General features: G+C 46.8%; 1 protein-coding gene across 6 annotated transcripts in view; it reads left to right on the top strand.

Annotated features, from left to right (window-relative positions):
* CACNA1E (calcium voltage-gated channel subunit alpha1 E) overlaps nt 1–23,948 on the top strand; it is a 391,046-nt gene that overhangs the window by 99,533 nt on the left and 267,565 nt on the right. For all 6 annotated transcript variants that reach the window (XM_058539921.1, XM_058539922.1, XM_058539923.1 and 3 more), the window contains exons 4-5: nt 13,990–14,095; nt 14,975–15,114. In XM_058539921.1, coding sequence (XP_058395904.1) covers nt 13,990–14,095; nt 14,975–15,114 — 246 coding nt within the window. The remainder of the gene's footprint in view (nt 1–13,989; nt 14,096–14,974; nt 15,115–23,948) is intronic.

Genomic DNA, 23,948 nt, shown 5'->3' with positions numbered 1-23,948 from the left:
TTGAGAGAGGGAATAAATGTCTAACATTTATTATTTCCTTTGTGCCAGATTGCTGTGCTAAGTGCGTCCCATGGATTACTGCGTTTATTCTTCATGACAGTTCTATGGGGATATGCATTCTTGTTTTCTACCTCTCACAGTTGCGGGGATTAAGGCGTGGAGAGGTTGACTCATTTGCTCAAGATTACCCAGTGAGTGAGAGCTGGAGGCCTGGATCAGAGCGTGCTCTCAGCCACAGCAGCTAGATGGTCTTTCCACGAGCCTTATTTTTTTTTCTTCTCAAAGTTATTGGGTTTACATTTTTTAAGATAAATTTAAAAATATCTACATCAGAACCTGTCTTTCTTCGTATGTTTCTAATGCTGATTTTACACTGATGTTGTCCCTAAGGACACATTTGGATTTATAACCCAGACAAAATATCTTCAGGAGCAATAATGGTGCAGAATTTTCCCAGCAAGCTTTTGATAAAAACAGATGAGATATTCAAAATCATCAACCTTAAATTCACTAGATTTTGGTTTTGTTTGTACGTAAATGGTAGCTAGAAGTTTCGGATGGCCTGATGGATGGCATATGGAAGGATCCCTCCTGGAGTCCCAGCTTGGTCTCTGGGCAGATTTTCTTCTCAGGGCTTACCAGCCTTCTAGCTAAGTACTCCATGTCTGTTCAGGTTTCTGGGTTTTTAGAGTCTCCATCTTTGTTCTGTCAGAGAAGGGAGTCAGGATTGGAGTCTGTGAACTGTGGAGGAAGATTCTGAAAGGGTTAGAGGGATGTGACAGGGCGGGGAAATCTCCATGGCTTAGATCCCTTGGACGTTTGCTAATGAACTTGATGAAGGTCATCTGACTATGACACTGGAGGACGTTTTACCTGAGGGAACTGGGTACTGGTGTAGATATGAATGGCGAACTAGGATGTGCCACTTGGCTTCTGGAAACCAGGCAGAAAACTCTAAGGAAATTAGGGAGTGGGCCTAAAAAAATGAAAGGAACTGCCTCTTCTTTCTGCTAACTTTGGATTGTATTTGCATGAGAATTTGTATTTATGAAATATCTGAGCCATATGGACGCACAAGGATGCGTGTGTTCTGATGATCTCTTGATATGAGGAGCAGTTGAAGGATGTGGGCTTGTCTGGAGGTTGGGGGGTGGGTGGATGTGGTAACATGAGGAGGGGGCAGTTCTGGGGAATATGGGTCTGTGTAAATTCAGAGGATCTGGACATTTTGGCAAGATAATGCTCCCTTCTCATAGATATGTATGTATGTATTTATTTATTTTTGAGATTACATCTGCCCCTCCTCCCCCAAAATTCTATGGATAAGGATGTTACATCTTCTCTGGGTAACCGCATTCCCTGGTGATGATTAGAGAGTAACAAATAAATGCCCACCCCTGAATGTACAGGCTCAGAAAGACTGAGGTCATTTCTATCACAAACATCAGTAGACAGGCTTAAAAAAGCAAAGCAAAGGCATAGATTCTGGGCAATGAGAAATGCCCAACAACTTTCCACATTTGTGCCATAGAAGAGGCTGGGTTCAGAACAACCCTGCACAATTATAAGGTGTATCATCTCTCTTTTTCTCTTACCTTCCTCTGTTTTTGTCGTATAATTTTACCAACATTCTCTAGGGATCATGATCCAGGCCTGGAGAGTCATCCGTTCCTCGGTATGTATGCCTGGGAGTGGACAGAGGAAACTAACCTTGAATAAATGCCTATTGTGTGACAGACACTCTACATACCGTGTGCTTTAGAGATGTATATCATTTAACTGAACCCTGTGTGAAGTGGATGTTATTGTTCTCATTGTGCAGATGATTAGCTCACAGGTAGATGTGGTGTGACAGACTCCATTGGCTATTCTCTTTCCATTGTACAACACTGCCTCAGGTCAGACCAGAAGACTAGCAAGGACTCTTCCCTAACAGAGCATCCTTTTAGGATGACGCTGTGAACTGCTTACCTGTGTGTGTAGCACCCATTGAGTAGGAGGCTAAACCCACGGAGGAGTAAAGGATCAATAGATGGGAAAAGAGCAAAGATCTCTTACTTATCATCATGGTCATCATGAAACGGGTCTGAGACGTCTTGCCCTGTGTCATTGGAATGTGAGCTTGAGTTGGAATTGGGGCTCTTTGCTATTTTGTCTTCCCTTCACCAAAAGCTCCCCTGTCACCCTTCCCTCACCACTCTGCAAAGGACCTCTGATGTGGAAATGCCGGTTCTCCTTCTCCTTTTAATATTAGCATGTGAAGTCCATTTACTTTTTCCAGCCCTCGAAGAAGTCTACTGTCAGTCCTCTCCTTTCTGGGGCACCCGTAGTGTGAATTGTAGTGTGGAGGAGGCAACTTGAATGACTTTTTCTTGAACTTTCTTCTTACTGAATGCTTCTGCCTTTGCAGTTTGTTAAGGAAATGGGAGTTGGGGGGATAGGGAGGCTGCAGAAAAGACATTAATATCCCAATGGGAATAGGTTTATGGAAAAGCAGCCTTAAGTTCACCCCAGCCTAGCCACCATCATGAGGATTCTGATTTTTCATTAACTTCCTCTTAGAGAAGTTTCTAGCCCACCCAGCTTGTCGTGGAGCTCCTATTCTTAAAAATTTAGAGATATTTCCATTGACTTTAGACACCTTAACGGTATTCCTGGGTGTGCCAGGATTTCCCTTTTGAATGTTATAGTTGGATATCCTCGTTAGTAGCTTCACCCAAAATGGCTTCTCTCAGTTCTAATAATGGATGCTCCTCCTTTCTCTCTCACTTCCCTTCCCATCACGCTACCTATTAGCACCACAGAATAATAGAATATTAGCATTACAGGAACCTAAGAGAAACACTAGTCAAACCCTCACTTATCCGTAAGAAAGCTGAGAGCCAGAGAGGCTAAGTGACTTGCCACAGGTCTCTCAGTAAATGACAGAGCAGGGACTAGACCCGAGGGCTCCTGATTCTAAGTCCAGAGCTCCTTTCATCGCATTTCCTCTTTTCTTTCCTCAGTACCCTTTCTCTGCTCAGTCTTCTTCCACCTAGCCCCTTCATCGTCTTCTGGGGCTTCCTCATCCTTTTATTAGTTAGCAAGTATATGTTTTGGGTGTTTCTTTTGAGTTGGGGCATAGGAGACTGGATACAATGATCGTAATTAATAAGAAAGGACTTAATTATGAAAAAGTAGGAATGGATAAGAGAAGGATAATTCAAGAGAAGCCAACCAGCACAGATCCAATGAGAATGAGAAACAGTGATTCAGAACAATGGTTAATGTTCTCCTTTTCCAAAAATGTTGCTGGAAAGAATCCCTTGTGAGTTGCTGGGGAACTTTATGAAATGATTGTACTATACCCAATAGGCAGTGGGCTTCTACCCAGCATAAAATAGTTAACAGGACTCTAAGGCACCTTTCAGTTCTTACTGTTGTGTCTCTGGGATTCTAGTTTTCTCAGTTGTTATCTCACCTGAGTTGAGGAGATCATGGCCCCCAGCATCTAAAGCAGTGATCTTTTCCCTGGCTGCACATTAAAATCAGACTGGGTCCTTCTAGAAATGCTGATGCCCAGATGGTAGCTGAGACAAATTAAATCAGAGTTTCTGGGGATGGGATGCCAGTATCCTTAATTTTTTTTTTTGCAGGGGAAGAGTTGCCCTAAGCTAACATCTGTTGCCAATCTTCCTCCTTTTTTCCCCTCCCCCCACCAAAGCCCCAGTACATAGTTGTGTATAGTTGTAAGTTCTTCTTGTTCTTCTATGTGAGCCACTGCCACAGCATGGCTACTGACATGGTGTGGTTTTGCGCCCAGGAACTGAACTCCGGCCATCAACGCAGAGCACACCGAACTTTAACCTCTAGGCTATTAGGGCTGGCTCGATATCCTTAATTTTAAAAGCTTCCCAGGTGGTTCTGTGTAGCCAAGGCTGCGATCCATTGATCTTCTAGAATGAGAGCTGAGCCTTTTACCTGCTTTGTTTCTTGGGATTGTGCTTTAATCACATATCTTGGCTGATTCCTCTCAGTTCTCTTACAGGCTACGGTGAAATAGCAGGAGCCACCTGGGTATCCCGGAATTCAGCCTGAGAGAATGGGGTGATTAATTCTTATGTTTCATGGCACTGCAAACCACTCACCTGTGGCTGCTTCTGGCACACATCCAGCTGCACAGGTACCAGCCTTCTGTGATAAGGGTGACGCTTCAGACTTCTTGAATGCAGTTCTAGCTAAGGGGGCACCTTGAGGCTGGGAGACAGAGTGAGTCATGCCAACCCAAGAGGTTCTTGAAAGACTTACTGACCTTGCTTCCTACCCATTTGTTAACCCCTTGTGCATATGAGGGTTGATCCAGCTCGACTACTACCAAGTACAAGAATTTCTTCCTCAATATCCTTGAGGTCTCCCAGAGACCTGGAACCTACAGAAAGTGCTGTGCTGCAGCCGCTTGTCCCAGCTCTTGGATGTTCATTGGGTGTATCTCTTCCCAACTCCATGTGCATTGATGTCAAGTTGGTAGCTTGAAACTGGTCATGGAGAGAGTATTTACCCTCCAGAAATTGGCAAATGCTATACACTAGGGCTTTTCTCCCTTTAGAGAGACTGGTTGTTAATTTATTAGTACAGCACTTAGTTTACCACTTAACAGAATAGTCCATTCACTTGTGGAACAGTGGAACTTCTCTCTATTGCCTCAGATCTGCCTTTGGGTGGGTATTCCACCCTTTGGTCCTAGTCTTACCCTCCAGAATAGTTTAGACAACATCTAAGCCCCCTATTTCAAGCTAGCCCTTCAGATGTTTGAAAACAGCTATGATGTCTCTCAGGTCTTCCCTTTCCAGGCTGAGTGTCCTTCGTGCCTTCACCATTTTCTTGTGTGGTTTGACGGCGCGGTCAGTGTCTTTGAACACAAGGCTACATTGCAGGTTTTCAAAGGAAAACAAAACTTCTCCCAGTGATGATCTGTGGACTCTTTCACAAAAGGCTTTTCATTTTTTTTAATACATTCAAAGTAGCATCTGACGCCCCATGAAGTGAGTGTGGGTACGAAGCAGGGTGTAGTCTTGGGTGTGGTTGCTGATTGCAGCCCACATTCTGCTTTCCCTAAAATGCACGTTGCTGCCAGCACTCTTGATGGGCTCAAATTCGTCGGTGTCATCAAAACAGATTCTGGTTTCTGAAACAGGTAATTTTCCCACTGCTGGTTTGTGTTCTTCCAAAGGCTTTTAATATTCTCCTGTTCTTTCGTCCCTTATCTATAGCATCAATCATTTGTCTCCTGATCACCAAAACTGTGTGTTGAATGACAGCATTCTGAGTCCAGGATTCAGTCAGACACATAAAAAGTGAATTTGTTAGAACTTATCCGGCTGACTGTCACTGAGGCAAAAGAGGGAGGAAAGCTGGTACTGCCGTAATTCCTCAGAACCACCACTCCCTGTCCTTTGGAATTGGGGCTTGGATGAGTATGGAACTGCCCTCAATATTGGTTAACCTAAGCAGCAATAATGTGCTTCCTTTCAGTCATTTTATGTAGAGGGCAGGGACATGGGAGTCAGATGGGAGTTCTTTGGTTTAAAAGCAATGAAAGGGTGAATGTGGCTTCACAGCCAACATGAAAGGGTAATGCCAGGGATCTTTTGTTTTGAGTAACTTGAGTCCGTTGACTTCCCTAAGAGAGTAGGGGGACCAGCAAACAGAGAGCCTTTTAGGGGGTTCTCTGCCTCTTTGCTATGTTCTCAATATTGCTTTCTTTGTCTTTCATTCATTAGGATTTAAGTCTTTAGGAGTAGGTGTAATAGCATTTCCAGCTTCTTGACAGGCAGAGAGAAAGACAGAGAGAGAGAGAGAGGGAGGTGTGTGTGTGTGTTCACGACTGCCTGTCAGATGGTGAATTTGAACAGAGGCAGCTGTTGTCATGGTGATGGCAGGTTGCATCCCACCACCATGGAAACCAAAGTTAAAAAACTGATGTTAAGGCTGGAAGTCACATGATACATTTTTGTTTTGTTTTGTTTTAAAAAAAGAAAAGGGATTTGGTTTTTCAATCTGATCTTTTTTTTGAGGACGAGATTGGGTGGTGAGAAAATCGCAATAAGGAAAGCCATGAGATAATGGGATGGGAGAACACGAAGGATGCAGAGCCTTCCACCTCAATTTTCTGCTTGCTAACAGAGCATTTCTCCTGCCATAGGGTTGTAAAAGAAGGGGGATACATGGTGGATTTCCAGATTTGCAGCTGGAGCCGTGCGCTGATCACTGTTGCATAGAGAAGCACAGGGCTTTAGCCCTCCTGCTCTTTGGAGGCGATATGTGGTCCACCCTGTGTTGATCAGCCCAGGACAGAGACTGGAAACCTAAAATTAAGGGCTAAGAAAAGAGATGGGAGTAGAGTTGAGGGTGTAACTTGCCCCAGATATGAAGGTGGTTCATACATTGATAAGTTCAGATGATTAATGTTGTTTTTTAGGAAATTGAAAAATTCATCTGTAGCCCCTCAGAACCCCAAGGAATACAGTCCCCCGGTTTATTCCCTTTTCTGGATGGGTCTTCTTTGGGCCACACCGTCCTGCTAGGTCAGCCACAGGAGCGAGTGCCAAGAAGTCCAGAAGGAGCCTATCCAGGAGCACGTTAGCCTCTGGCTGAGGCCCCGTGGACCTCCCTTACCTCCTAACCCAGCCTCTCACCTTGGTGGGGCGGGGTGGAGGCTTGCTGATAGGCCTTAGAAAGCCCTCTGGATCTCCATCCTTTCATCTCTTACTTCTACTTCACACCAGGATCTGGAGAAAAGGTGAAGCATCCTTCCAGGAGGGAGAGCTGGTCCCAGGCCTGTTTTAACAGGACTGGTTTTAATTTTCTTTTCAGTCTGTAAAGGGTTGAAGAACTGCACTCACGGCTGGTGTGGACAGGCTGTGAGAACAGCAGCCTCTAGCAAAGGTGAGGAAGATCAGGAGGGTGCAGACATACTCTGTGGAAATGATGGTGGTCGCTCTAGCGGTGTCTGGGTTCCGGGCACAAGGTCCTGTCTCTTCAACACTACTGGTCCCTCCAGGACAAATGTATCATTCTCAGCGGCCCAGGAGAGGAGGGTATGATCTCATCAGCATGATCTCACTGTATTTCCATCAGGGTCTGTAGGAGCCGGAGCCGGACTTCTGTGATGGTTTGACCCCCATCTTCGCCCTAGCCTTGGGTGTGATTAATATCCCTTCAATCGCTGGTAGAGATTGCATCAGAGCCATCAGCTTCATAAATCCTCCTCTGAGGACTGGTGTTTGGATGTGCTTTCCATATTCCCAGGAGGTTCTGGGCCAAATGTCTTTGTTCTCTTCCCAGAGGCCCATTACCATAATTTTCTTTTAAATCCTTTATTGCCGTGGGTCTCCTCAATCTCAGCCCATGGCTGCAGCCAGCCAGCCCTCTCCCAGAGGCTGTGACCACTAACAGATGCTTTCCCCAAAGCTTTGAGCCACAGCAGATGCCGAAAGATTGATTTAGTAGGATAATAAAAATGACTGTGCATTTGTGTAGCACCTTACGGTTTTCGAAGGGCTTTCATCTTCATGTATTATCTTAGACTTTGATCCTTTTGTGTTTCTTGTTTGATTCCATGGGAATGGATGGTGGTGGTTTTCCTAACTCGAGTACCATGTTGGGGCAGCTTTTGCAGTGAGAACCCTGGCTCTGGTTTTCCATTGCCAAGCTACATTTTCTCCATTGCATATAGGTCTTGAGGAAGATTCTGATTCTTCTTCTCATAAAAAAAGTAGCATGAAAACCTTGGATAGCTGTAGTTCACTGTCGTTCATATTGCCCATGTCTCTTTGGTGTATTGCTGGAGGAAATCATGCTGGGCAGCGCCCCTTCCCCATGACGTCTTTGAGTCAACATCCCACTTGTTGGAATGATATTTACATGCAGGTGAGGGAGGGGTAGAAAGACATGCACAAAGATGCCCAGACCATCTTCTGAGACTCTTCCATCTCTTAGAATTAGACATCCAAGAACAGGAGGCTGGGATGGAAGTGGGGTCTGTGAGGAGACAGATGTTCTTGTAGGGAGAGTGTTCTGGGCCTGGGGTGAGGGGTGGGAATGAGTAAAGGAGGCTGAGACCTGCCTCCCCTGAGACTGTGGGCTATTCTAGACTCCCCCAGGAGTTTACAGGAAGTGCCTGAGTGTCCACAGGCTGCTCCCAAAAAAAGAGCATTCTCCATTAGGCTTAGAGTTGGGGAGAGAGCACAGCTTTCTGTCTGCCTGTCCCTGGTGGCTGTCAGCCCCTCTGAGCACATTCAGTCTCCTTGGTGTCCTGCTGTCACAGTCTCTGAGAGGAGGCAAGGGATGTAGGATAAGCATCCTGGTGGTAGTCGAGATGCATGTGTCCCCTGGGGCACCCCAGAGTTGCTGCTTAAGGCCTAAGTCCTTCTCAGTCCTGTACCTGCAGATCTATCTCTGAGGGGTGTTGATAGGGGAGGCTCTGTGGATCCGGATCCGCAATGAGAGGGCTCTGCTCCCAGGCCCCCAGGGCTCTGTTGACAAGCAGAGCCGGCACCACCACTATCACCTGTGGGGCAGCCCTCTCCCTTGCCCCAGCTTTCTGTACTCCAGGAAGGAAATGAACAAATGACAGATGTGCAGGCCAAGTAGCACTGCTCAAATTAGCTGTGTTGCTAAGGAAACAAGTCCAGTGTTCGAAGGAAGGAGCATTGGTAGAGGAGATAAATCAATAAGCGAACCTATTTTTATCATTTCCCTGATGATTGTCTTGAAGCTGCTAGACGGGAAAGGGAGAGTTGGAGCGACACAGGTCCTCATTAATGGGCTCAGAGGGAGAGTGGAGTGAAGGGGTGTTTGGGGAGAGCGCCAGGAAAGTTTATGAGATGAGGCCCCCAGGAGCAGACAGGGGGACAGATAAGGGATAGGAGGCTTCTTTGCAGGTTTCAAAGTACTTTCATGGCTATTTCCTCATTCCATTCTGTCCCTTTGTTCTCTTGCATTTGATCCTCTTAGAAACCCTCTACTGAGTTCCATGACCCATGACCCTCAGGTTGGGATGGGTTTTTGTGTTGATTCGGTTTTTTTGGAATAAATGTAGCTTTAATTGATTTTGTAATTATAAATTAATACATGCTCATGATAACACTCAGACAACGCATAAAGGAGTAAAGAAGAAAGTGACAATAGCCCCACTACTCTGAGAAAACTCATTATCTTTTTAGCAAGACAGATTTTTTTCTTTGCTCTTTAAAATTTTCTTTTTTTACATTAAAGGGATCTTCTATGCATGCTGGTTTCTTTTTTGAATAGCTACTGTGTGTATACAGTACACAGTACAAAAAGTTCAAATGAGTATTCAAAGCGTGGAGAAAGCACGGGGTACCTTCTGTAAGGATGTCTCTGGCTCTGGTTTCTCTATGCTATTCACTTATCAGTTGATTGATTAATTTATTAATTAATTACAAACCAGTCATTGGGTTCCCACTACGTGCTGGACACCAGGGCGCAGAGGTGGATGAGCCGGGCAGAGCCCCTGTCCTCAGGCTCCCACACCTCACCGCTCTGTTACCTCCATTTGTTCAAGATCTCAAACCACAAACAGTCTGGACACCAGGGAAAGATATCGTTCTTCACAATGCCTTAGTGTCAGGCACAGAGTGTAATGGGAGTCACTGAATTCCTGGGTAGAGGGAGCCAGAGTCCTGGACAGACTTCCATCCATCCTGTCCCATGAAGGCTGTTGTTCTTTGAGGCCTTGGCAACGTGGAGCTAGCTTCCTTTGACGTTTCCAAGTCACGTCTTTGTCCAGCCTATGAGGTGCATTCGCTTGACCCGTGAGCCATTATTTGCAGTCCAGGCTCTTCCCTTCGGACCTGAAGCAGAGCCATTGCTGTTGGGCCTGAAGTTCTTCTGGCAGGAAGAAATGGGAGTGGCGCCTCTGAGTCAGCTCCCAAGGATGGGGGTGAGCAGGAGCCCGGGCCTGAGCCGGAGTGAGTGACGACAACCTGGTCTTCGTGATGGCTCGTCAATGGAGCTGCTGCTCACAGTCATTCACGCCTGCATTTAACATTGAGTGAGTGCCAACTGTGTACCAGGAGCTCTACTAAGCATAGCCAGTGGACAGATGAACAAAACACCATCCCTGCTTTCAAGGCATAGTTTCCTGGGGGAGATATATATGAGGAGAAGTGATAAAATTGCACAATGCAAGAGCTGTGGAGCATAGGGACAAACCTCCACAGACGAGGTGACATTTCAGCTTGATCTTGACATATGACCAGAAAGGAGGAGAAAGGCCACTGCAGGAGGAACAAAAGCACCAGGGTGTCAGTGCCACTTCTTTGTGCTTTCTTCAGAAGGAGATGTGCACAAGAGGTTAAGGGAAAGGGCTGTGAGGGAGAGTGGCAGGCGCCCAGGCAGAACTGAGTGTCCACTCCTGCTCTCCTCTCCTAAGATTTCCCCTTCCCCATCCTTTCTTAGACCCAGCCCACAGAGTCATGGAATTCCCATAGTCCCACTTTTTCTTGTGCATCAGAATCTCACCTTAGGTTCTTAATTGCCCCAGACATGAATTCATCCTGAGGTCGAGATGATCTCTAAGGCCTAAAGGGACATCCCTCTCAAGGGCATGTGCATTTGAACAGTTTTCAAAATTTTAAGCCAAAGCTTCACTGCTTTCGATGGGTCCCTAGACATCAGACTGCAGGCAGAGGATTTGGGTGGGGGAGGATGTGGGAATGGAGTCTTCTCAGAACCTAAGAAATGCCAAACCCTCACCTTTAGATTCCAGCCGCCAGGGCCTTAGGGAGTGCCATTCATTGAGACCTCGTGAATTCTCAGCCATCCAGACACCTGGCCAGTCGTGGGAAGTCTGGCTCATCAGCACCGGGACCAAGAGCCTTTCTCCTGCCCTGAGCACCCTGCAGTGGTGATGGCCACACCTTCCTGAGGCTGGCCCTGTGTTCCCAGACAGTCCTCGTATATCTGTGCCTGGACGTTCTGGGCTAGGTGAGCTTAAAGGTCCTAGCAGGGAACTATATGCTTAGATTATCTGGCTAGGAAAGTGCGGATGTGGAAGTGGGAGCAAGGAGTGGGAGGAGCTGCCGCAGTCCAAGCCGGCATCGCTGGGTGGAAAGGCCTTGGAGGTGCCCAGCTGCCAGGACCTGTCTAGCGGCAGGTCAGCAACTAAGAGCTCATTTACTTTTAAGTCTGTGGTTATCTCTTTAAAGTTTTCAGGAGATGAAGCCTGTACCCCAAAAAGCAATCATTGACACCAGACAGACCAATGAGAGTTCATAACGTCTGTAGCTTAAATGAGAGCGTGCACGTCCTCAGTCGTGCATCCCAGGTCGCGTGCTGGGCTCCTTGGACCTGCAGGCGGCTTTCTGAGCCTGCCTGGGGCATTTCCAGCCGTGGCGCATGGCCAGCAGAGCCTCACATTGGTGAATGCTTTTGTCAGGAACAAGGACAGGGCATGAGGTGGAAGAGACACTAGTTTCACTCCCGTCAGAGCCACCAGCCCTCCTCTCCCAACTCTTGGAGACTGGCGGTGTGATCTGCCCTTTGTATCAGGGCTTCCCAAATAAGTTAGTGTAAACACCATTCCCAAGAGAGATGCTCTGACAGAAGGGTCATGTGGTGAAGTGAGTTTGGGAATGCTGTGTACTATTCCCAGCCCCCCTGGGGGACGCGGTGTACACCGTGTGCAATAGTATTGAAGGCTCCAAGAAGTCCTACTGGGAGGAAATCTGCTTATCTTTACTGCCCCCTGGCTTTCCCTTGTTTGTCTGATTGCAAGTTCCTATGGCATTAGTATTCCGTGGCCTGCATTTTAGGAAAACTGCCCTAAACGCCCTTGACTCCTCTTGTCATCTGTCAGTGGCTTGTAGGCATGTCCTCAGTTTCCCTTTCTGCACCCACCCCCTAGGCTCGTTCTCAGGAAAGAGCATGGATTCCTGGGCCACCACTCCTGCTGTGTTCCCATCTTCATTCTGCCATTTGGGTCTGGGGAATTCTGTGTGTCTGAACCAGGCCCAGGACAAGCTGTTCAGAGGGCTTGCACGACACCAGGTCCTGCTGTGGTCCCTGGTCACTCTATATTTGTTCAGAGCTCTGGGTTAGAGCCCTTGATGGGAGGGAAGAAAACTCCCATGATCAGTGGGCAGTGGCGGCCCAGGGTGGACTGTGTGTGGGGGCTTGTCCTGAGAAAGTAGGTGTGCAAGCTAGGTGGGCATGTATGGGTGTGTCTGCTGGCATGTTCAGCTCTTAAGGGGCCTCGCTTGGTACTCAGAGAGGCTGAAGGAGGGGGAATGGGTAGGTGTGCTGGGGGATTTTCCATGCAGTGAGGCTCCCCTCTGACTGGGAGGGTTTAAGCAAGCACAGTGAGGTTTGGAGGCAGGGGGCTGGCTCAGAGGTCCTCTGAGCCCCATCCAGTTTTCAGATCCAGTGGCTGAGCCCTGCAAGGCAGCAGAGGCCAGAAGAGCTGTCCCTAGTGTATGGGTCCTGTGTGAGTGTTGGGGGTGTGTGGGAAGGAACGATGGCCAGCTGCTGGAGAATGGGCTGTGACTCAGGGATGCATGGTGACGGGGGAAGAGACGGTGCTGCCAAATGAGAATTAAAAGTACTCCAGGCTCAGATGCCGCCAGTCATCTCATCCCCTGCAGCCTCCCATTCTAGCACCAGGACCAGAGCATCTGGTGAGGCAGCTCACATCTTGCAATCCCACCTCTGCCTGTATGTGCCCTATGCCCTGCCCTCCTCAGAGATGCCCCGAATGTTCATTTACCACTGATGTTCACTGACACAAGCATTATGGCGGGGGTGGGGAGGCATCAGGGGATGTTGTGATTTGCCCTCCTTCTGTACTCCCTTGGGAGGGCTCTAGGCCCTACATCCTACACAGCCAGCCTGGATATGTGGGGAAACAAGGAGAACAGTCCCTTCCCTTCCCTCCACTTTGCCAGATCTACTGTTCTCACCCGCCTGGATTCCAGAATCTGCCAGAGCATAGGTTGCTCAACAAGACCAGTGGCAACAGCTCGCTTGTGTTTGTCACAACAGTAGTTACAGAATGAAATCCAACATGCAGAATGACTCCACTTGGGAGCCGGTGATTCCCTCTCTTTTCTAACAATCCCCCTCCTACCTCCGCCTGGGCTTGTGGCACAACCTTCCTGCGGGAGTCAGGATGTTGGCACTAGAATCATTGTCCTGTTTTTCAAAAAGGCGCAGGGAGCCCCCTCACCTGTCTTCAGAAAAATGCAACAGACAAAAGCCTGAATTCATTATCTATTCATTTGTGGTTTGGTTCCTAGAGACCTCGACTTTGCTTTCCTGGATTCAGACTCATGATGTGTCTGTGTTTCCTGTAGATGTAGAAGATTAGGAGAAAATAACTCAGGACAAAGCAAGCTTCTCCAGGCCGCATTAAGTATTTTTCTGAATTGGATATTAAAATAGAAAAGATCTCACATGGAAAGAATTGTTCCTTTTCCAGGAGCTCTTCTACTCAGTTGAGCAGAGGTTCTAGAGGAGGGGACTCCAGATGTGATTCCCAGAGACAGCAACAGCCAGCCACAGCTGGATCCTTGCTGAAGTGTCATTATACAGTCCAGTGGTTTGAAGACTGGGAAGAACAGGGGCCTGCAACGGCCTCAGTATTTCTTCCTCCCTTCTTCCCACTTCTGCTTTCAGCCCTGGTTAATTCCCGGGTCTGTCACTGAATTCACTAAGTACTTGGAGGGATATGTGTAACTATATTTTTTATTGACTACATTCTTCTTTTTCTTGGAGAAGATGCTTTCTGTTCAGAGCCCAATTAGAAGTGGTTATAGTTTCCCATACTAAGGACCATCCACTGTCCTGCTTGCCTGCTGGCTGATATAAATCATTCAAACTGCGCAGACACAATGTGGGTTGATAAAGTTTGTGTATTTATGTGCGCAGCCATCGTGGAGGCTGTGTCCCTCTCTCTTTGGTGAATCTGTTCCTTAACTCTTCTTTTCTCACGCCATTTGAGTATATGATCCTGGCCACCATCATTGCCAACTGCATCGTCTTGGCCCTGGAGCAGCACCTTCCTGAGGATGACAAGACGCCAATGTCCCGCAGACTGGTATGTGCTTCCTCCTCATCTTTCTTTCCCACTGTCCCTCCTCTTTCCTGGTTCCCTTCTCCTTTGCTCCATCCCCTGGCCCCCTTCCCTCCTTCCTTATCCTAGAGCTCTGTGAGGACTTTGTTCTTTGCTGAGGGACAAGTTGGTGACAAACCCCGTTAGGATTCATAAGGACAAGAGGACTGACCTTTATAACTCCTGCTCTCAGGAAGTTCTGAGGGCATCACAAACACTTGTGTATACATTGCACGGCAGCCAGACAAGAAGAAAGGGCAGGCACAGGGTCCGTTCACTTCACGCCCCTTCCTGAGGGACTTTGAAGGGAGAGGGGAAAGGGAGGATAAAGGAGAGAAGATGAAGGATGCTCAAAGCCTGTGTGCACTCACGGTTATGAGCTTCCTGAACGTCACGTCCATATTCTCCTTAAAGAAATGATTCACGCGTCTAACGTATTCCCCCTAAAGAGAGCAAACAAATTGCTTAAAATCCAAATGTGTGGGTAAGCAGCTCCAGCCTGATTACCTGTGGATGAGAACTCTTAAGCTTCCAATGTAAGCCAAGGCCAGCAGTGGAAAAACCAACTCTTCTAGGCAAAGCCAGCACCATCAGTCATCTTCATGAGAGGAAGTCTGGTCCTGGCTGTGACCCCCTGCATGCATCCATTTCTGCAGCTGGCTCCCTTGGGGCTTCCCTTGCTCTTGTGCTCTCCATGAGTTCTTCAGTACCCTCACTTCCCACCTGTACACAGGGCTGGTCCAGCACAGTCGTCCAGGTGTCCTGTAGGAGAGAAGAAAGGTCAGAGTGGAGGGGGTGGCTAGGGTGTGCCTCTGACGAAGCACAGTCCTCCCCTTACCAGCACCTCTGCTCCTCATCCCACAGGAGAAGACAGAACCATATTTCATTGGGATCTTTTGCTTTGAAGCTGGGATCAAAATCGTGGCCCTGGGGTTCATCTTCCATAAGGGCTCATACCTCCGCAATGGCTGGAATGTCATGGACTTCATTGTGGTCCTCAGTGGGTAAGTCCTCCTCCTGTCTCTCCTTCTTTGTATGTGGGGGCACACCTGTGGTGTCATGAAGTGGCTGGTGCAAGGAACCCAGGGGTGGGAAGACAATCTGTGGAGTGGGGGCAGAGGAAAAAGTTCTCCAATAAGATTGTCCATGGTGGGGCTGGCCCCATGGCTTAGCGGTTAAGTGTGCGGGCTCTGCTACTGGCGGCCCGGGTTCGGATCCCGGGCACGCACCGACGCACCGCTTCTCCAGCCATGCTGAGGCCGCGTCCCACATACAGCAACTAGAAGGATGTGCAACTATGACATACAACTATCTACTGGGGCCTTGGGGAGAAAAAGGAAAAAAAAAGGAGGAGGATTGGCAATGGATATTAGCTCAGGGCCGGTCTTCCTCAGCAAAAAAGAGGAGAATTGGCATGGATGTTAGCTCAGGGCTGATCTTCCTCACAAAAAAAGAAAAAAAAATTGCCCATGGGGCTGGGCCATAGGTGATCTACCTGCAGGGGAGGGTGGGTACTCTGTGGAGATACTTGTGGCATCCAGCAGAGGCCATGGAACCAAGATCTAGCTGCTGCTGGTTTCCCATTCTGGGCCTGGCTAGTGCTGAACACACATATCCCAGTGAGTCTTTTCATTAAAGCAAGCAGCTTGCCCTAGCCTGAGGGGCACCCCCAAAAGATGGGCCCAAAGATGCCATCAGGTGCAGTTTCTTTTGGAGGTTGGAGAAAACCGCGAGCATATTTTCTGAATTGATAATTGAGATTTGTGTTCTGACAACAGAATTTTTTTATGATTTGCCGATTAATATGAGGAGTTATTGAATCACATTAAAACATTTGATAAATCACTCCTTTGGAAATTAATATAGTAATACTACATTACAGCTGATCCAGTGTCATAAACAGCATATGTGATGGCAGCACATTTATTTAAATATTTGGCGAATCTTTCTTTTGGAAATGAATATAGTATGCCTCATGTTGGGGCCGATCCAACGCCGCTGGTGGCATATTGATGGGCCCTGGGCCTGGTGGTGATGGGCATGCCTCACTGGGCTTTTGTGGCTTCTTGTTGGTCCTTGTGTCAGGTGGCTCTGGGTGCCTGCAGAGGAGGGGAGCGGTCCAGGCCCCGTGGAGAGCCCATGTCCTTTGTGGGTATGACATGGAAATTCTCTTACCCAGCTGTCTATCAGACAGTAGTTCAAACCTGTGAGGTGAAGAAGAGAGTGGAGTAGAAAAGTGAGGAGGGGCGAGTACGAGCCACCATTATGAGTGACCAAAAGGAGAGGGGAGCAAAGAGGACATTTTTTTCCAGAGAATAGCCAGAGGGGGCAGGGAAAATCTGACAAGAGTAAGAGCTTGGGGGCATTTGCCTCTACTCATTGTCTCATGGAATGGACAAAATCCTCAGATGTTTAACCTTCACACCAATTGTGATGAAGTGAAAGAGAAAGGGTTGAAGTGTAACCGACTGGAATGTGTTCCCTCAATAGAGGGAACAGATAGATAGATAGATGCAACTATTTATATTTAAAAACATCTATTGCCTTACAAAAGGATTTTCTGAAGGTTATTTTTCTAAAAGAAAATTCTACTACCTGAATTTTAAACATGATTTTGTGTGTAAAGATACGGTTTATACATAGTATTTCAGAAGTATGAGGTCAAAGACATTGCAGCACACCTGGGCGATGTTTTATGTATTCTTCTTATTTTTTCCAGCTTTATTGAGGTATGATCGACACATAAAAATCATATAGATTTAAGGTGTGAGGATGTGATGTTTTTATATATGTGTACATTGCAAAATGATTGCCACAATCAAGCTAATTAACATATTCATTCCCTCAGATACTTACCTTTTTTTCTTTGTGGTGAGAGCACTTGCTCTCTTAGCAAATTTTAAGTATACAATACGATATTATTAACTATAGTCACCATACTGTACATTGTCTTCAGAACTTATTAATTTGTAGCTGAAAGTTTGTACTCTTTGATCCATATCTCCCCTTTTCCTCCACCCCTCAGCCCCTGGCTAACCACCATTTCTTTCTCTGTTATTATGAGTTTGACTTTTTTTTTGGACTCCACTTATAAGTGAGATTATGCAGTATTTGTCTTTCTCTATCTGACTTATTTCACTTAGCGTAATGTCTTCCAGGTCCATCCATGTTGTCGCAAATGGCAGGATTTCCTTCTTTCTCATGGCTGAATGGTATTCCATTGTATATATGTACACTACATTTTCTTTATCCATCAATGAATGAATTTAGGTTGTTTCGATATCTGGCTATTGCGAATAATGCTGCAATGAACATGGTACAGATATCTCTTCGAGATAGTGATTTTATTTCCTTTGGATATATACCCAGAAGTGGGATTGCTGGATCGTATGGTAGTTCTATTTTTAAGTTTTTGAGGAACCTCCATACTGTTTTCCATAGTGACTGTACAAATTTACATTCCCACCAATAGTGCACAAGAGTTCCCTTTTCTCCACATCCTCGCCAGCAATTGTTATCTTTTGACTTTTTAATAATTGATGGGTGATGTTTTAAATGTCCTTAAAATAAATAATATGTACTATATAGTAAAAGGCCTAAATGAGAATCTGACTCATTTAGAAATGTGATTCTGTCTAGAAGAAAAGTACTGTAATGTATATGCATTTTTTGTTAAGATTGTGTGATCCTGCTGAGTTCTATATGAGTCAGAGGCCATTTGAAATTTCTCGACTAGCCTATTTATTTGTATTTTAAACTATCATATGTTCATTAAAGAAAATATGAGAAATACAAAATAGTCAAAAGAAAAGAAAAACAGTTCACTAAGAAAAATTTCTGATTATTTTGTGGTATTTCCTTCCAGTCCTTTTAATGCTGAGCAAGCTCTCTTTTCCATGTTCATAATTTTGCTGCCTTTTCTCAATATAGCATGGGCATAGCACATATTACTTCATATTTTGGTAAAAATCTGTAATGAATGATCAGTAGTTTTTTAAATAGATGGACACAGCTTCTCAATTTTTGCAATTATTTGACACTTAGTCTGCTTTCTGTTTTTGGCTATTATAAATAATTATCAAAGATGCTCCAGTGTAGAGCTTCTAAAGGAGAATCCGCCATTCTGGTGCAGGGTCTGGGAAGTAGGATGTGTGAAGGAAGATGGAGGAACTGGACCATTTGACAGGATGAGAAGACTAGCAGGAGCCATAAGCACTGCCTGCAAATAAGGGTTGCCGTGTGGTTGAAGGAGCAGATGTGTAGGGTCAGCAAGGTCCTTCTGTTAGCATGGCCAACACGGCCCTCTGTGGGAGGGGCAGCGGTGCTGAGCCCTCGGCCAAGTCAACTGACCTCTCTGTTCTCTGTCCACCCAGCCCTCACATCTCCCATTCTCAGTGGCTCTTCAAACTTTGCTGAAGGGCCACTGCTGTCCATCTGACTTTGCCCCCGTTCTTCGTGCACCTACTGATTTCTTTGTCTCTCCTTAGTTGACATGCGCATGTGCTCCAGGGAAAGACCTTGGCGCTCTTGAGATCCGTGCTGAGGTTGTGGTTCTGTCCCACAGGAGGGGATAATCAGATTGTCTTACATTCACAAGGTGCTTTCATCTACCACGTTGCATCGCTTCTAAGATGCACATTTCTTGTGCTGGAACATCTCTAAAATCAGCCTGTGTCTTACAATAACGGCCTGATATAGTTTAATTGACAGCATTTTTCTTTCTTTCTTAGTGGTACACAAAATCATGGGGCATCTTACAACTGTTGGGGTCTTAGATGCAGTGAAATATGTGGTGATACCAACCCAGGGAGGTAGGCAGATCAGGCTTGAGAGATGAGTCATCTAGTAGTCGGAGAGGTTACGTGCTCATCCCAAGACCACCTGCATCTTGACAGCAGATACAGGAGTTGGAACTGTGCCCTTTGACCCAGGGCTGGTGCCTTTACCCCTGCCCAGTGCAGCCCCCCTCTCCAGGCTTCCTGACAGCCACCCCTGCAACAGTCCCTCCTGGCAGCTGCTACTTCCCACCTTAGCTCCAGGTGTCACCTCGCATTCCCCTCCTGTGCACAGGAGCAATGACAGGTGCTGGAGCATGACACGGCGCCTTGGGCTGAGGCTGCACCACTTCTCAGCTCTCAGCGTGCGATGGGAGGGGTGGCAGGGGGCGGGTGCTGAGGTTGAGGTGTCAGACAGCTAGCTCAGTGAAAGACTTTCTATCACTGACCTTTGCTAAGAGATGGGTAGTTGGGGGACCTGGGCCACCGCATTCTGCCTCACCTTCTACCTCTTTAGTATTCTTAGGTCTGTAAGTTGACGGAGTTCGTGGTTTAGAAAGTTGATTTATGTACATTATTCATCTCATCCTCATAATCCCCAAAATGGGATCTTGTTATCCTTACTTTATAGATAAAGAAACCGAGGTTCAGAGAGGATATGTGACTTACTAGGAGGTACTAGATCTGGGACTTGAACCCACATCTGTCTCTAAGTTCCTCCTTCAACACTCATTTTCCCACACCATCAGTCCCCTCACAACCTCATGGGCTCCATGCTTCTATAGCTCTGATTGCACGTTGCTTTGGTCCCCTGGAAGCAGTGTGGGATGGGCTCAGGGAGGGGCATAATCAGGTAAATGTGCCTGACCCAGAGCTGAGGCTTCACGTGTGACCTGAAAAGGACCAGAGCCCCATCTGTCCATCCTAAGACTTCTCTCTGTGCGCTTGGAATAAAACTCCCAGCTTTGTGATTAAGAAGGCACATTACTTAACTCTCATGGCTTAGTGCATAAAACCTGGATCAGAAGTTCCAGCCTATTTCTTCATTAATTGGCTTGTTCTTTCATTCATTCATCCATTTATTTATTTAACAAAACTTGTATTGTTGAATACTCAGCAAATGCTGGGACTGAGAAACACCAAAGTTAATGTATTCTCATTTCTTCTAAAAGACAGTGGAATTTGCCATTCCTTTAACAAACTGTTACCTTACATAACTTGAGATCTCTCTTGTATTGGTGACAATTCAGGACATGCTATTTCTAAACATTTGTTAGGTCACCTGGAGAATTCTAAATTATTTGAAGTCATTATTATATATTAGTCTTAATAATAAGTCATAGTACCTGGAATAGATGGGCAAATGATAGAAGAAGATGAGAGCTCAAAGGCACTCCCAAACCATAGGTAAGAACAGAGAGGCGAGGGCGAGGACTGTGTCTTTGAACCCTGTTCATCTCTGTAGCCCCAGTGCCTGGACTGTAGTAGGCATTTAATAATGCTAATGGAACTGAACCCTTGCTCCATCCCAGAGTCTCTTATCACCTATAGGATACAAAAGAGAGTGCTGAGGGAAGCCTGGGGCTGGGAGTAGAGGGGAGTTGTGTATGCCCAGTCCTCCCCCTGGGCCAGGCAGTATCTGCGTCTATCTCATGTAGCTGTGACTCGGCCCAGCTTGCTCACATTCTGCTCACCCTGTTAGAGAACTGAAAGCTGGGAACTCCATCCCTAGGTTATTAAGAGGTATTGGGCTTCTCGTCATTTGGGCCTATCTACCAGGTTCTCAGTGCTACTTTTTGGGGATTGCTTCCTGGGTGATGGGAGGGTGGTGTCAGGGTTGAATATTGAAGACCCAACCTCCTAGAGGTGGCTGTAGGTAGTGGGGGAGGGGGAGGGAGAAAGCAGCAATATCGCAACATTGCCTGGCATTTGCTGTGTAATGAAAGCTGCCATTTATGGAGCCATATGCCAAAGACTGCATGTAATAAATATATGTTATTGCTCAGAACATGCTCTGCCATCGATTTTTCCAGCTTTGCTGTGGGACGTGACCTGTTTGACTGTTCCCTTAACTGCGAGTACCTGGGTGCAAACTCTGGAGAGTGGGCAAGTGTTGAGTCTGGGGCTCTTCCTCTTCCCTCTACCAAGGCCATCACCCCAGGGCCCAGGTGATCACCTGTCCCCACCCCACTGTCTTCCTTTAAGTCCTTCGGGAGACAGGGTTGAGTACCCACAATGTGCCAGGAACTGTGCTAGGTGTGGGTGGGGTGGGGTGATTGTCCCTCACCAGGAGGCCACATGTCATGAAAACCCAGCAGAAGGGCATCCAACCTAGCTCTGGGGGACAGGGGCAAACTTCCTGAAGGAAGTAACATTTAAACTGGAGTGTGAGGGTGGGCAGGTAGGACTTGGATAGACAAGGAAGGAGAAGAGCTTTACCGGGAGAAAGAATGCTGCATACACATCCTTGAAGGTGGGAGAGAGAGAGCAAGCAGGACACTTCTGGGGAGTTGGCCAGTGGAATAGTGAGAGATGAGCCTAGAGAGGTCCGCAGGGGCCAGTTTAGGCCATGCTGAGGAGCTTGTACCTTAGCCAGAGGGCAGTGGGAAGCCACTGAAGGCTTCGAGCAGGGGGTAGAATGATTAGCTCTATCTCTGTTCTGGATGCTGCACAGGACCATTTTATCCTGGAGTCAACTCTGAGGAAAGGGCATGGAAGGAGAAGGGAACCATTGCCATATCCTTAGCTGCAGTTTGGAGGATGTGCATAACCCAGCAGAGAGAGGGAAGACAGAGAGAGAAGGAACAGGGAAGAGAAAAGCCTGAGGAGATGCTGCCAAAGAGCTGGGAGCTGCCACTGCACGTCCCCAGCTTCTCGCCAGTGGCACAAGCAGAGTGGTTCAGCCCGAAGCCTGTTGGTAGGAGGACGCTATCTGGAGCTAAATATACATCAATAGGTATTTTTAGAGGGTTTCTGTGAGGAGGCTGCCCTAATACACGAGTTTCCCGAGCAGCTAAAGATCGAGGAAAGCACAATTTTCCTCTCGGAGGAGCGCTGTCGCTCCAGTGCTGAGAATGTGCGGGAGGTGTTGTGAACGCGGTCCCGGGGCCCCCAGCCCAATTTAAATCCCTGGGGTAATAGTATGATAACACTGGGTAGCATCTCCATGCCAGTGAACCCGCAAGATTATACAGACCTGTCTTTTACTCATCCTCTCTGCTCTAAGGGGGCAAAGCAGGGAGATGGGGAGCAAGGAAGGGCTGGGTAGAGGGAGGAGGCATTGGAGCTCGTTCTCACAGAGATAGGGAAACTGAGGCTGAGTGAGGAGTTGTGAGGGGCTTGGAGCTACTCAGAGGAGCCGAGTCAGTAGAAGGAGACGAGGTCTCCTGTGCCTTAGTGCTGATGGTGGGCTGCTCTAGTCCTTAGCTAGACTGCTTCTCATGTTCTTTCTCCCGGCAGAGTTGGTGGCTGCTTGTCTGAAAGACCTCCGCCTGCTCACTGGCTCCTTGTTCCTTTCTAGCTCCACACCTGGGGAACACGGCTGCTCCTCGCAGCATCTCCTTTCCTCAGAACAACATTATTTCTCTTTTGATTGCATTTTCCTCCAGATGGGTGAATGATGGGAAAGATGGAGTTAGAATATGGAATTTTGATTCAGAGAGACAAGTGTGCAAAACGCAAAATGTGGAGCTTAGAGGTCTCATCTTAGCTCTGTGCTAGGGATAAACCCCGTTCCTTCAGGGAGACTCCAACTGAGAGTCCCGGTCAGTGGCTGACAGGCAGTTGAGTTGGGATTACTCCTTGGATGGTAAATAATTTATATGTATTCTGTCTTTTTCTGTATTGAGATTCATTATTGATTCACTCGACAGATATTTATTGAGTACCAACTATGTTCTAGGCATAAGACATTGGTGTTGAGATGGTTTCCCTTTCCTGAAAGTCTGCTTGTTGCCACCCCCACTGATTGACAGAGCTTAAACTGGAGAGAACTGAGTGGGGCCTGAGTTGGCCTTGATGTCAACAGGAGGAGGGAAAGCCAGAGAGTGGAGAAGGCTTCCAAATCCCCGGGTAGTTTGATTTGGGACTATTTTTCTGGCTTTACATCCATTCCCGGTAACATAGGGAAAGAAATTATGACACAGTGCTTCTAAGTCAGACCACCATCCTGGGCCTGGAGCTCCCCTTTTAAGGCAGTTAAATGCATGCTCTCTTAGGCATGCACGGGAGTGTGTATGGAAGAGGGCAGCGGGGGTGAACATTTCAAAGCATGTTTGCAAAACAGAGATGGATACAGCATAAATGTTCATTCCGTAGATTTACAAGATAGACTTGAGGATAAAAGAGAGTGTTTACATTTCTATTCTGTGGATGATACATGTCTCTGCACTTGGGTAGGGATTTGTGCACTTGTGTCTGTGTTGTAAATATAGTCGACAGTTAGGTATAAGTGCGTCAGCGTGACATGTGAAATGTAACAGTACTGTTTAACGTATGGATCTCCAACGTCAGGAAAGAGCAGATGTGATCAGTGCAGAGTGGTTACCAAAGGGAAGGGGTGCAGATGCTGAAAGGAAGAAGGGTGTGCTGGTCTAAAAGAGAAGTCTAAGGTCACTAAAGCTTAATCATGGAATTTTAGATCTGGGAGAATAATAAATGTCCAGCTTTCCCTTATTTATTAGTTTTCACGGAAGAGAAATCTAGGCCCAAGTGGCCAAGCACCTTGTCCAGGTCTTAGAGCTGGAAAGTGCTGAGCTGGAGCTTGGGTCCTGGTTTAACTCCAAATCCAGGACCCAGTTGTACTTACACCCCTCTGTCCCTGGCGGAGAGAATCTGTTGCTGCTTGGTTGTGTTCAGGCCATCAAGCTGGGGGCGTTAAGAAATAAGTAAGCTTTTTTATTAGTTGGCTGGAATATATATATATGTGCAGCTTACATGGAAACAGAGTTTAATCTAGCAGACTGAATGATTTGGGGGCCTTGGTTGCTGGTCCTGACCCTAATATACATCCCTTGTGTGATTCGTAAACCAACTCAGCTTCAGTTTCCTTTATGAAACTTCAT

This window comes from Diceros bicornis, chromosome 4, assembly GCF_020826845.1.
Source record: "Diceros bicornis minor isolate mBicDic1 chromosome 4, mDicBic1.mat.cur, whole genome shotgun sequence".
Lineage (NCBI taxonomy): Eukaryota > Metazoa > Chordata > Mammalia > Perissodactyla > Rhinocerotidae > Diceros > Diceros bicornis.
The sequence above is the reverse complement of the archived record's forward strand: the minus strand, read 5'-3'. Positions and strand labels throughout refer to the sequence as shown.